At 41.0% G+C, this 12,753-nt stretch overlaps 2 protein-coding genes across 3 annotated transcripts in view; one reads left to right on the forward strand and one right to left on the reverse strand.

Annotated features, from left to right (window-relative positions):
• Positions 1-12,753, forward strand: part of CACNA2D3 (calcium voltage-gated channel auxiliary subunit alpha2delta 3) — a 788,131-nt gene that overhangs the window by 657,478 nt on the left and 117,900 nt on the right. The window lies entirely within an intron of this gene.
• Positions 1-12,753, reverse strand: part of LRTM1 (leucine rich repeats and transmembrane domains 1) — a 32,325-nt gene that overhangs the window by 3,598 nt on the left and 15,974 nt on the right. The window contains exon 2 of the mRNA XM_004320673.3: positions 2,494-3,110. Coding sequence (XP_004320721.3) covers positions 2,494-3,110 — 617 coding nt within the window. The remainder of the gene's footprint in view (positions 1-2,493; positions 3,111-12,753) is intronic.

The raw sequence follows: 12,753 nt of genomic DNA on the forward strand, positions 1-12,753 counted from the left end.
TAGTGAGGGGCATCAATTTGCCTGAAGATCACCAGTGAGTTTGTGCCCGAGTAGGGGGAGCTATATCATACCTTATGTTGCTTCTAATATCCTGGACCTGAGAAATATTTTTTGTCAAGAAATATTTCTAATTGATGAAAACCATCTTTCTCTGATGCTTTGGCTTATGCTTACCATTTAGTCTAGAACACAATAGCTGAAGCCACTTCACCTCTAGATGTAAACACTTTTATTTGCAACCTCCTATAAGAAAGATTTTTGTCACATTATATGGCCTCTGTTGTAGGTCAACTTGAAGATCAGCTGGTTAGTGATAAGCTATTGGCTATTGTTGAGAGAGATTCTTAATTCAATATTATTTATTTGAACTCATGTGCTCTCTCCCACTTCCTTCTGTGTAACTGCTGCAACCATCTGGACTCTGTTGATTTCCTAATTCATGTCTGGAGCTCTGATATCTTCCCAAATTATAGGCTCAGATATATAGCCACCAACTCAACAACACTCCTTGGCTATGTAATGGGCATCTCAAACTTGACACGCCCCACATTGAGTTCTTGATTTACCACCTCCTACACATACTTACCCATTTTCCCTATTCCCCAGCCTGCCCCTTATCAGCTACTGGCATCACCATTTATCTGGTTACTCCTGAAGGACAAAACAAAATTGAATTTCCTATAATATACTCTCTTTTCTTTATCTCCCATGCCAACCCATTAGTAATTTCTATCAGTTCAATATTCTAAATATCTCCCAAAGTTGATAATTTCTCATCACTCTGGTTTGGGCCACCATCATCTTTTCCCTGCATGACTGAAATCACTTTCTCCCTCATCCCCCTGCTTCTTCTTCTGTAGCTTTTGGTCTACTCTCCTTGGAGTCACCAGAGTGACCTTTTAAAATGTAATCAGATCATATTGTTCCCCTGACTAAAATTCTTCAAGAGATTTCCATCTCGCCTAAAATAAAATCCAAATGTCTCAGCCTACTCTGCACGTTCCAACATGACCCAAGTCCTGGGTACTTGTGCTGCCTTATCCTCTCTCACTCCCTTCCTCTGTTCTAGCCACTCATTTGTCCCTCTTTCTGTCCCTCAGTGGAGCCAAGCTTACTTTCCCGTCAGGGCCTTCGCACTGCTGTCCTTTCCCCCAGTTATCTCATGGTTCATTTCCCCTCATTGTTTCAGTTCTGCTCCCCCATGTCACCTCCTTGGAGGGGCCTTCCCTGTCCTTCCCATCTGAAGTGGAACCCCCATCCCATTACTCTCTCCCCTTACCCCACCTCTAGCACTAACTGCTATCTGAACATGGGTATATATTTGTCTTTTTTAACATGTTTCTACTGTCAGAATGTAATGCCTATGATGGTGGGGAGTTTCTTGTTCACTGACCTTTTCTCAGTGCCTAGAAATGTCCCTGGCACATAAGATTCACTCAAGTATAGGATGAATGAATGAATGATACTTAAAAGTTAGGAGGAAAGAAACACTGTGATGTAGAGGAAAGAATGCAGGGCCAAGACCTAAAGCCACTCATTCTACTTCTGTCTGTGCTTCTACTTTGTGACCTTGGTCAAGTCATGAACATCTCTGGGCCTCCATTTCCCATTGATAATAGGCTAGCATTGAGTTAGAAGGGGTTGGCAAACTTTTCTATAAAGAGCCAGAAATACTTCACATTTTAAGCCTTGCCATAGTCTCTGTCCCAGCTATTCAACTTTGCCCTTATAATGCAAAACACCCACAGACAGTAAATAAATGGGTGTGGATGTGTTCCAACAAAACTTTATCTACAAAAATAGGAGGTGGGGCAAATTTGGCTCTTGGGCTATGGTTTGCTGACCCCTAAGTGATTTCTAGATCCCCTCATCTTTTATGTTCTGGGATCTCTTGCTTTGCTTTTGATATCTGGTTAAAGAAATAGTAGTTCCCTTTGGAGAGGGTACCTTACTGTATCCAGTTTCAGTAACAGTGGTGTTTGCTAAAGCAGAATGGATAATCTCAGGGAAGATTCACAGCTGTCAAATGGTCAGAAGCAGACAAAGAAGGGAGGAAAGTCCTAAGGAGAGATAACATGCCCCCAGTTGGATCACACTTGAAAATCAAAATTTGGTGTCATTTCAGAGTTGAGTAGTTATTTAGGTGATGATTGAAATTCCCTCTTCCTTAAGGGCCTACATTTCCCAGAAAAATAACTTAATGGTATTGTTAATCAAAGACTGGAAAGTTGGGGTGGGGAGAAAAAAAAAGTGGAAAGTTATCTCCATGAATCATATCTGTAGATGATTTTAAATACCTGAATTTAAACACCCTTTAATGACTCACTTGCCTCTTTTGCCATACCATGAAATGACATCAATGTGAAAAAGCTTACATGGAAAAAAAAAAAAAAGCTTACATGGATCCCTCAAATACTCCTCAACATCCCTTCTAATGCAGAGAACAGATGAGGTTCATCCTAGGCTGGTAACACACAGATAGGCATTACTGACCTTTATAGATAAACGTCTCCAGCCAGAGTTTAAGACTGAGCAAGTGGCAATTGCATTTCCAGAGGTTGTCCTTGAGAAATAAATGCCTCACTCTGGGCATGGATTCTAGGAGGGCTCGATCGAGCTGCTGAAGCTGGTTTTGTTGGATCGCAAATACAGTTAGGTTCTCCCAAGGCTCACCCAGGGATGTGGGAAGGTGGCTTATGTTGTTTGATGATAAATCAAGTTCCCTCAGCTGTGGGAGGGAATGGAAAAGTCTGCTTTCCAGGGAATGCAGGGAGTTCTGGGTTAGGTTTAAGACCCGCAAGTGCTGAAGTCCATGGAAAACTCCGGAGGTCAGATTTGAAAGAGAATTGTTGTGCAAGTTCAAGGCTGTGAGCTGTGGCACTGACTTAAATGCAGAAGCCGGAAGCTGACGTATCTGGTTATCTTGTAAGTGCAGGGTTAGAGTCTGAGGAGGCAGATCGGAAGGGACTTCAGCCAGACCCTGCCGGCTGCAGTCTACAAAATTTGAAGGTGAGTGACAGTGGCACCTCTCTGGGCAGCCACACACCACCGGGAGCAGGAAAATCATACTTGAGAGCAGGAGCAGTTCGCCTACAACAAACAGAAAGAAACTGTGATAGGAACCAGTTTGTAAGTGGTGTCAGCATTTGTTTCCCTTTAAATTCACAGGTAACTGGAAGGTAGATGAAATAGGATATCAAGTAGAAATATGAAAAAATAATTTCGGGGGCACATGCCCTGTGTACAATGCGGCAGAATTATCTGGGACCAGAAGTTTAGAAGCATAATACGGAGTTCAGATATTCACATTTCTTAAATGTATGCTGCAGGTCAGTGCTGTCCAATAGGACTTTCTATGCTCATTGCAATGATCTATATCTACTGTTTAATATTGTAGCTATTATCTGCATGTGGCTGCTGAGCTCTTGAAATGTGACTACTGCAACCAAGGAACTGAATTTTTATTTGCATTTAATTTTTTTTTTTTTGCGGTACGCAGGCCTCTCACTGTTGTGGCCTCTCCTGTTGCGGAGCACAGGCTCCGGACGCACAGGCTTAGCGGCCATGGCTCACGGGCCTAGCCACTCCGCGGCATGTGGGATCCTCCCGGACCGGGGCACGAACCCGTGTCCCCTGCATTAGCAGGCAGACTCTCAACCACTGCGCCACCAGGGAAGCCCTGCATTTAATTTTAATCAGTTAAAATTTAAGTAGCCATACGGTGCTAGTGGTCCATATTGGATAGGGCAGGTCTGAAGCATTCTTACAAATTGATGTCCATCTTTGCAGGTATAATAATTCCATGAATGATGACCGGCTCTACTCCATTTTTATTCAAGAGATTTTAAAAACAAAGAAAAGCATTAAAAATAATATAATAAACACCATGTTCCTGTTACAAAGTTCTGTCTGTTATTCATAGTTTGCCATATTTCTTTCATTTCTTTTTTCTTTAACTCAAAGTAACAGTGCATTACTGATACCGTTGAACTCGCTTTGATGAGCACCCACATCATATTTTCCAACAGGACCCCCCCTCTTCCCTACCATTTGCTAGTGTATCCCTCCAGGCCTTTTAAAAACATTGCAGTCCCACTACTGGGCATGTACCCTGAGAAAACCATAATTCAAAATAGTCTTGTTGGGTGGGGCTAATGGTAGACTCTGAGAGGGCTCACGCCAAGGAGTAATTCCCAGAACTTCTGCTGCTACTGTCCTTGTCCCCGTGGTGAGCCACAGCCACCCCCACCTTTGCAGGAGACCCTCCAACACTGGCAGCCGAGTGGCTGACAGGGTCTTGGTGCTCCAGCCAGGTGTCAGGCCTGAGCCTCTGAAGTGGGAGAGCCAAGTTCAGGACATTGGTCCACCAGAGACCTCCCGGCACCACATAATATCAAATGGCGAAGGCGCTCCCAGAGATCTCGATCTCAATGCTAAGACCCAGCTCCACTTAACAACCAGCAAGCTATAGTGCTGGACACTCTATGCCAAACAACTAGCAAGACAGGAACACAACCCCACCCATTAGCAGAGAGGCTGCCTAAGATCGTAATAAAGTCACAGACACCCCAAAAAACACCACCAGACGCAGTCCTGCCCACCAGAAAGACAAGATCCAGTCTCATCCACCAGAACACAGGCACCAGTCCCCTCCACCGGGAAGCCTACACCACCCAATGAACCAACCTTACCCACTGGGGGCAGACACCAAAAACAACGGGGACTATGAACCTGCAGCCTGTGGAAAGGAGACCCCAAACACAGTAAGTTAAGCAAACTGAGAAGACAGAGAAACACACAGCAGATGAAGGAGCAAGGTAAAAACCCACCAGACCACACAAATGAAGAGGAAATAGGCAGCCTACCTGAAAAAGAATTCAGAGTAATGATAGTAAATATGATCCAAAATCTTGGAAATAGAATGGAGAAAATACAAGAAACGTTTAACAAGGACCTAGAAGAACTAAAGAGCAAACAAACAATGATGAATAACACAATAAGTGAAATGAAAAATTCTCTAGAAGGAATCAATAGCAGAATAACTGAGGCAGAAGAGTTGATAAGTGACCTGGAAGATAAAATAGTGGAAATAACTACTGCAGAGCAGAATAAAGAAAAAAGAATGAAAAGAATTGAGGGCAGTCTCAGAGACCTTTGGGACAACATTAAACACACCAACATTCGAATTATAGGGGTCCCAGAAGAAGAAGAGGGAATAAAAGGGACTGAGAAAATATTTGAAGAGATTATAGTTGAAAACTTCCCTGATATGGGAAAGGAAATAATCAATTCCAGGAAGCACAGAGAGTCCCATACAGGATAAAACCAAGGAGAAACACGCTAAGGCACATATTAAACTATCAATAATTAAATACAAAGGAAAAATATTAAAAGCAGCAAGAGAAAAGCAACAAATAACAAACAAGGGAATCTCCATAAGGTTAACAGCTGATCTTTCAGCAGAAACTCTGCAAGCCAGAAGGGAGTGGCAGGACATATTTAAAGTGATGAAAGGGAAAAACCTACAACCAAGATTACTCTACCCAGCAAGGATCTCATTCAGATTCGACGGAGAAATTAAAACCTTTACAGATGAGCAAAAGCTAAGAGGATTCACGACCAAACCAGCTTTACAACAAATGCTAAAGGAACTTCTCTAGGCAGGAAACACAAGAGATGGAAAAGACCTACAATAACAAACCCAAAACGATTAAGAAAATGGTAATAGGAACATTCATATCAATAACTACCTTAAATGTAAATGGATAAAATGCTCTACCCAAAAGACATAGACAGGCTGAACGGATACAAAAACAAGACCCGTATATATGCTGTCTACAAGACACCCACTTCAGACCTAGGGACACATACAGACTGAAAGTGAGGGGGTGGAAAAAGATACTCCATGAAAGGAAATCAAAAGAAAGCTGGTGTAGCAATTCTCATTAAAATAAAGGCTATTACAAGAGACAAAGAAGGACACTACATAATGATCAAGGGATCAATCCAAGAAGAAATATAACAATTGTAAATATTTATGCACCCAACATAGGAGCACCTCAATACATAAGGCAAATGTTAACAGCCATAAAATGGGAAATCGACAGTTACACAGTAATAGTAGGGGACTTTAACACCCCATTTTCACCACTGGCAGATGATACAAAATGAAAATAAATAAGGAAACACAAGCTTTAAATGACACATTAAACATGATGGACTTAGCTGATATTTATAGGACATTCCATCCAAAAACAACAGAATACACTTTCTTCTCAAGTGCTTGTGCAACATTCTCCAGGATACATCATATCTTGGATCACAAATCAAGCCTTGGTAAATTTAAGAAAATTGAAATCGTTTCAGTACCTTTTCCGACCACAGCGCTATGAGACTAGATGTCAATTACAGGAAAAAATCTGTCAAAAATACAAACACATGGAGGCTAAACAATACACTACTGAGTAACCAAGAGATCACTGCAGAAATCAAAGAAGAAATCAGAAAATACCTAGAAACAAGTGACAATGAAAACACGGTGACCCAAAACCTATGGGATGCAGCAAAAGCAATTCTAAGAGGGAAGTTTATAGCAATACAATCCTACCTCAAGAAACAAGAAACATCTCAAATAAACAACCTAACCTTACACCTAAAGCACTTAGAGAGAGAAGAACAAAAAAACCCCAAAGTTGGCAGAAGGAAAAAAATCAGAAAAATCGGATCAGAAATAAATGAAAAAGAAAGAAATGATAGCAAAGATCAATAAAACTAAAAGCTGGTTCTTTGAGAAGATAAACAAAAATTGATAAGCCATTAGCCAGACTCATAAAGAAAAAAAGGGAGAAGACTCAATAGAATTAGAAATGAAAAAGAAGAGACAGCTGACACTGCAGAAATACAAAGGATCATGAGAGATTATTACAAGCAACTATATGCCAATAAAATGGACAAATTCTTAGAAAAATACAACCTTCCAAGACTGAACCAGGAAGAAATAGAAAATATAATCAGACCAATCACAAGGACTGAAATTGAAACTGTGATTAAAAATCTTCCAGCAAACAAACATCCAGAACCAGATGGCTTCACAGGTGAATTCTTTCAAACATTTAGAGAAGAGCTAACACCTATCCTTCTCAAACTCTTCCAAAATATAGCAGAGGGATGAACACTCCCAAACTCATTCTACGAGGCTACCATCACCGTGATACGAAAACCAGACAAAAATGTCACAAAAAAAGAAAACTACAGGCCAATATCACTGCTGAACATAGATGCAAAAATCCTCAACAAAATACTAGCAAACAGAATCCAACAGCACATTAAAGGGATCATACACTGTGATCAAGTGGGGTTTATCCCAGAAATGTAAGGATTCTTCAGTATATGCAAATCAATGTGATACACCATCTTAACAAACTGAAGGATAAAAACCGTATGCTCATCTCAATAGATGCAGAAAAAGCTCTCAACGAAATTCAACACCCATTTATGATAAAAAAAAAAAAATCCAGAAAGTAGGCATAGAGGGAACTTACCTCAACATAATAAATGCCATATATGACAAACCCACGGCCAACATCGTTCTCAATGGTGAAAAACTGAAACCATTTCCATTAAGATCAGAAACAAGACAAGGTTGCCCACTCTCACCACTATTATTCAACATAGTATTGGAAGTTCTAGCCACAGCAATCAGAGAAGAAAAAGAAATAAAGTGAATACAAATCGGAAAAGAAGAAGTAAAACTGTCACTGTTTGCAGATGACATGACACTCTACATAGAGAATCCAAAGATGCTACCAGAAAAGTACTAGAGCTAATCAATGAATTTGGTAAATTTGCAGGATACAAAATTAATGCACAGAAATCTCTTGCATTCCTATACACTAATGATGAAAAATCTGACAGAGAAATTAAGGAAACACTCCCATTTACCATTGCCACAAAAGAATAAAATACTAGGAATAAACCTACCTAAGAAGACAAAAGACCTGTATGCAGAAAACTATAAGACACTGATGAAAGAAATTAAAGATGATACAAACAGATGGAGAGATATACCATGTTCTTGGATTGGAAGAATCAACATTGTGAAAATGACCATACTACCCAAAGAAATCTACAGATTCAGTGCACTCCCTATCAACATACCAATAGCATTTTTCACAGAACTAGAACAAAAAATTTCACTATTTGTATGGAAACACAAAAGACTCCGAATAGCCAAAGCAATCTCGAGAAAGAAAAATGGAGGAATCAGGCTCCTGGAGTTCAAACTATATTACAAAGCTACAGTAATCAAGACAGTATGGTACTGGCACAAAAACAGAAATATAGATCAATGGAACAGGACAGAAAGCCCAGAGACAATCCCACGCACCTATGGTCACTTAATCTATGACAAAGGAGGCAAGAGTATACAATGGAGAAAAGACAGCCTCTTAAATAAGTGGTGCTGGAAAAACTGGACAGCTACATGTAAAAGAATGAAATTAGAACACTCCCTAACACCATACACAAAAATAAAATGGATGAAAGATCTAAATGTAGGCCAGACCCTATAAAAGTCTTAGAGGAAAACATAGGCAGAACACCCTATGACATAAATCACAGCAAGATCCTTTTTGACCCAGCTTTTAGAGAAATGGAAACAAAAACAAAAATTAACAACTGGGACCTAATGAAACTTTTGCACATCAAAGGAAACTATAAACAAGATGAAAAGACAACCGTCAGAATGGGAGAAAATTTTTGCAAATGAAGCAACTGACAAAGGATTAATGTCCAAAATATACAAGCAGCTCATGCAGCCCAATAACAAAAAAACAAACAACCCAGTCCAAAAATGGGCAGAAGACCTAAATAGACATTTCTCCAAAGAAGATATACAGATTGCCAACAAACACATGAAAGGATGCTCAACATCACTAATCATTAGAGAAATGCAAATCAAAACTACAATGAGGTATCACCTCACACCAGTCAGAATGGCCATCATCCAAAAATCTACAAACAATAAATGCTGGAGAGGGTGTGGAGAAAAGGGAACCCTCTTGCACTGTTGGTGGGAATGTAAATTGATACAGCCACTAGGGAAAACAGTATGGAGGTCCCTTAAAAAACTAAAAATAGAAGTACCATATGACCCAGCAATCCCACTACTGGGCACATACCCTGAGAAAACCATAATTCCAAAAGAGTCATGTACCACAATGTTCATTGCAGCTCTGTTTACAATAACCAGGTCATGGAAGCAACCTAAGTGTCCGTCGACAGATGAATGGATAAAGAAGATGTGGCACATATATACAATGGAATGTTACTGAACCATAAAAAGAAACAAAATTGAGTTATTTGTAGTGAGGTGGATGGACCTAGAGACTGTCATACAGAGTAAAGTAAGTCAGAAAGAGAAAAACAAATACCATATGCTAACAGATATATATGAAATTTTTTAAAAATGGTTCTGATGAACCTAGGGGCAGTATAGGAATAAAGATGCAGACGTAAAGAATGGACTTGAGGACACAGGGAGTGGGAAGGGTAAGCTGGGACGAAGTGAGAGAGTGGCATGGACATATATGCACTACCAAATGTAAAATAGATAGCTAGTGGGAAGCAGCTGCAAAGCACAGGGAGATCAGCTTGGTGCTTTGTGACCATCTAGAGGGGTGGGATAGGGAGGGTGGGAGGGAGACACAAGAGGGAGGAGGTATGGGGATATATGTATATGTATAGCTGATTCACTTTGTTATAAGGCAGAAACACACCATTATAAAGCAGTTGTACTCCAATAAAGATGTTAAAAAAATACTTAACAAGAACAACAATTGGAAATAGCCTTATAGCTCATGTTCTGATACAGGCACTATTGAATGTGCTTTATATATATTAATTTAGTCCTTCTAACCTTGTAATTTGGGGTCTATTATTATGCCTCTATTAAAGGTGATGAAACTGAGGCCCAGAGAAGCTAAATCACTTGCCCAAGGTCACACAGAGTAGTAGAATCATGATTTGAACCCAGCAGTCTGCTTCCAGGGTCTGTCATGGTCCTTACCTGCTGTGCTTTACTGCCTGTAAATACTTTTACATAACACACATGTACATACACATACTACATAATGTTTTGCATGGTGGTTTTTTAAAAACTACATAACTATAATCATAGGCATGTTTAATTTTCAATATAATCTAGTCACTCAAAACTGATTCATCCACATGGTTATATAGAGAGCTCATTAATTCCTTCTAACTTCTATGGAGTATTCCATGGTGAGGCCATGCCAGATTTAATATTTAGCCACTCCCATACTGACGAGCATTTGAGTTGTTGCAGTTTCTTTCATGACAAATGGTGCTGCAGAAGGCATCCTTATGCAGAGCTCTTTGGCCGTGTGGAAATGTGTACGGGGTCTCTAGAATCAACAGGAACCTCCTTGACAAGTTCAGAGAGGATGCTGAGTTGACATTTTCTTAGGTGCTTCTAGGTCAATCTCCAGTGTAGCTCTATCACTTCCTTCTTTTTTCCTAACACTTGAATTTCAAAATATGGCAAACATCCATCAAGGACATTTTGTTAAATTGGTAGAGGAATTCACAGGGCCAGGCAATACTATTTAAAACTCAAGATGGTTATCTACTCAGAGAGAAAGCTCTTGAGAGAGGTTTTTTGGTTTATTTGTTTGTCTGTTTTTGGCCTTAACTGGGGAAAAGTACAATGTGGCTGTCAAATGCACGGAGGCTTTTCCCCTTCGTCCTTTCAATTCTCTGCTGCTGCGAACAGTTCTTTAGGGCAAGAGGGAAGATGTTTGGAGAGCCTTCCGAAGGAGATTTTGCTCAGTTTAGTCTAGCTCAAGGTATGCAAAGCATCATAGTCGCATTGCCTCTTCCAGCATATAAAAGAGCGAAACCCTTGCTTTCCTTTCTGTAATTTAAATAAATATAAATCTCAGTGCCAAAGCATCTTCCGGTTAGAGGAGAGTTGCCACCCTCAATTTAGCTGTGGGTCTCAAGCATTAATTAGTTTCAGAAAGTCTTCCCACTCCCACCCACCCCCTCCAAGTGGATGATAAATGAACTCCAACCTGAAGGACTGTGTTTTCTTTGAAATGGCCCATGACAGGCCAACTGCATACCCATTCATGACTGTGTACATTGGTCCCCTCTCCCTTCCTCTGACCCAGCATGGCACAAACATAAATCCTTCTATCAGAGACAATTTTTAACATCTGTTTGGTCTTTTGAGAAAGACAACTTGAAAATAAGCTTCCCACAGATACTTTCCTGAGGGGCGTCCCACTTTCTAAGGCGGGAGGGAATTAATCATGGCTCACCTTCCATGACTGAGTCTCCACCAGCTTACCCGTTGAACCTGAAGCCCACCTTTATTAATCTGCAGACCAACACACCGAGGGCAAACTCCAAGTCCAGCTTTTCATTCACTTTTTTTCTGAATCCTACTAGTGCTTTTCTTCAATGTAGAGAACAGTTGTCGCTTTCCGGAGACACTTATTTAAGCAGCCCTTTCCTTGTCTCCATCTGGCTGGGATTGTTTTCCATAAGAGGATCTTTTGATTGTGCTCTCCCCCTTCTTTCTCAAAGCGTCGCCCTCCCCAGGATCATCGCTGCCTTTCCCATTGAGCCGACGAGCCAGAAAAAAAATGTTTGTCAAACCTCGGTGAACAGCTGTAGCATTCAAACATGACCCCAGTGGCTCAGGCTTTTTGATTATTTAATCTGCTTGAAGTCCAGGGCACCAAAATACAACTATCTACTTAATCCGGTCCTGGTTTCTGAATTCTGTTGACTTACTAACCACACTGTGTCAACCCTCATTGAGTTGGGGGACACTCGCTGTGGATCCTCGATCTGGGGGTCTAGCAACAGAGCCAGCAGAGTGTGTAATATGAGGACAAATTGGCCTGCTGGAGGCTGACACGGTTTCCACAGTGCACTGTTTGGTCACCGAAGGCTTATTCAGCCAACATCCGCAGGGATTAGCTGTGTTGACAGGGTCTTGATGCCCTGAAATTCATAGCCATGGTTTCCTTTCGTGGGCATCACTGCCTCTTCTCCCTGGGGCCACAAATACTTCTCAGCTGCTTCTTTGCTTGCTCCCCCCCGCCCCACCGCCCTCACCCCCTCACTGAATTGACCTTTCGGTTTGCATGCCTTTGGAAATACTTCTCAATCTTTCATCGTTTCCCTGATGCTGAGGTTCTGGCTCTTTCCTCATTTTTCACATATAAAACAATAAAGCCGCCCCCCATGAGCATCAGGCATCAATGAACTGTGACTGTTCTCTAATTGAAGCCATTGGAAACTTTCCCACCAGGGGCTGGAACATTTCTTTGAATGTGCAAATGCCCCTCCATTTGCTGAGGTGGGATTTCAATGTCAAAGCTGCCCTTCAACATGCCAAAATGTTCCACATGCCTATGGTGAAAAAAACATGCTTTTCTTGAGGCAGTGTGAAGTGGGATCCCTGGCCCCAGGCAGTGTAATAGAGCAGTTGAGTTTGGGGTTTGGAATCAGCTGGGTCTAGATTTGAATTCGGCTTCACCATTTACCAGCTTCATGTCTCTGGGCAAGTAACTTGCCCACTGAAAACCCCTTGTCCTCATCTCTGACATGGGGATAACAGTTGTTTTTGCTTCATCAAATTGTTCCCAGGATTACATGAAGCAATACATGTCATGGCCCAGAGTGCCTTAATAAATGGTCACAATTACCCAGGAGAGTGCT

Source organism: Tursiops truncatus, chromosome 10, assembly GCF_011762595.2.
Source record: "Tursiops truncatus isolate mTurTru1 chromosome 10, mTurTru1.mat.Y, whole genome shotgun sequence".
In the NCBI taxonomy this organism is placed as follows: domain Eukaryota; kingdom Metazoa; phylum Chordata; class Mammalia; order Artiodactyla; family Delphinidae; genus Tursiops; species Tursiops truncatus.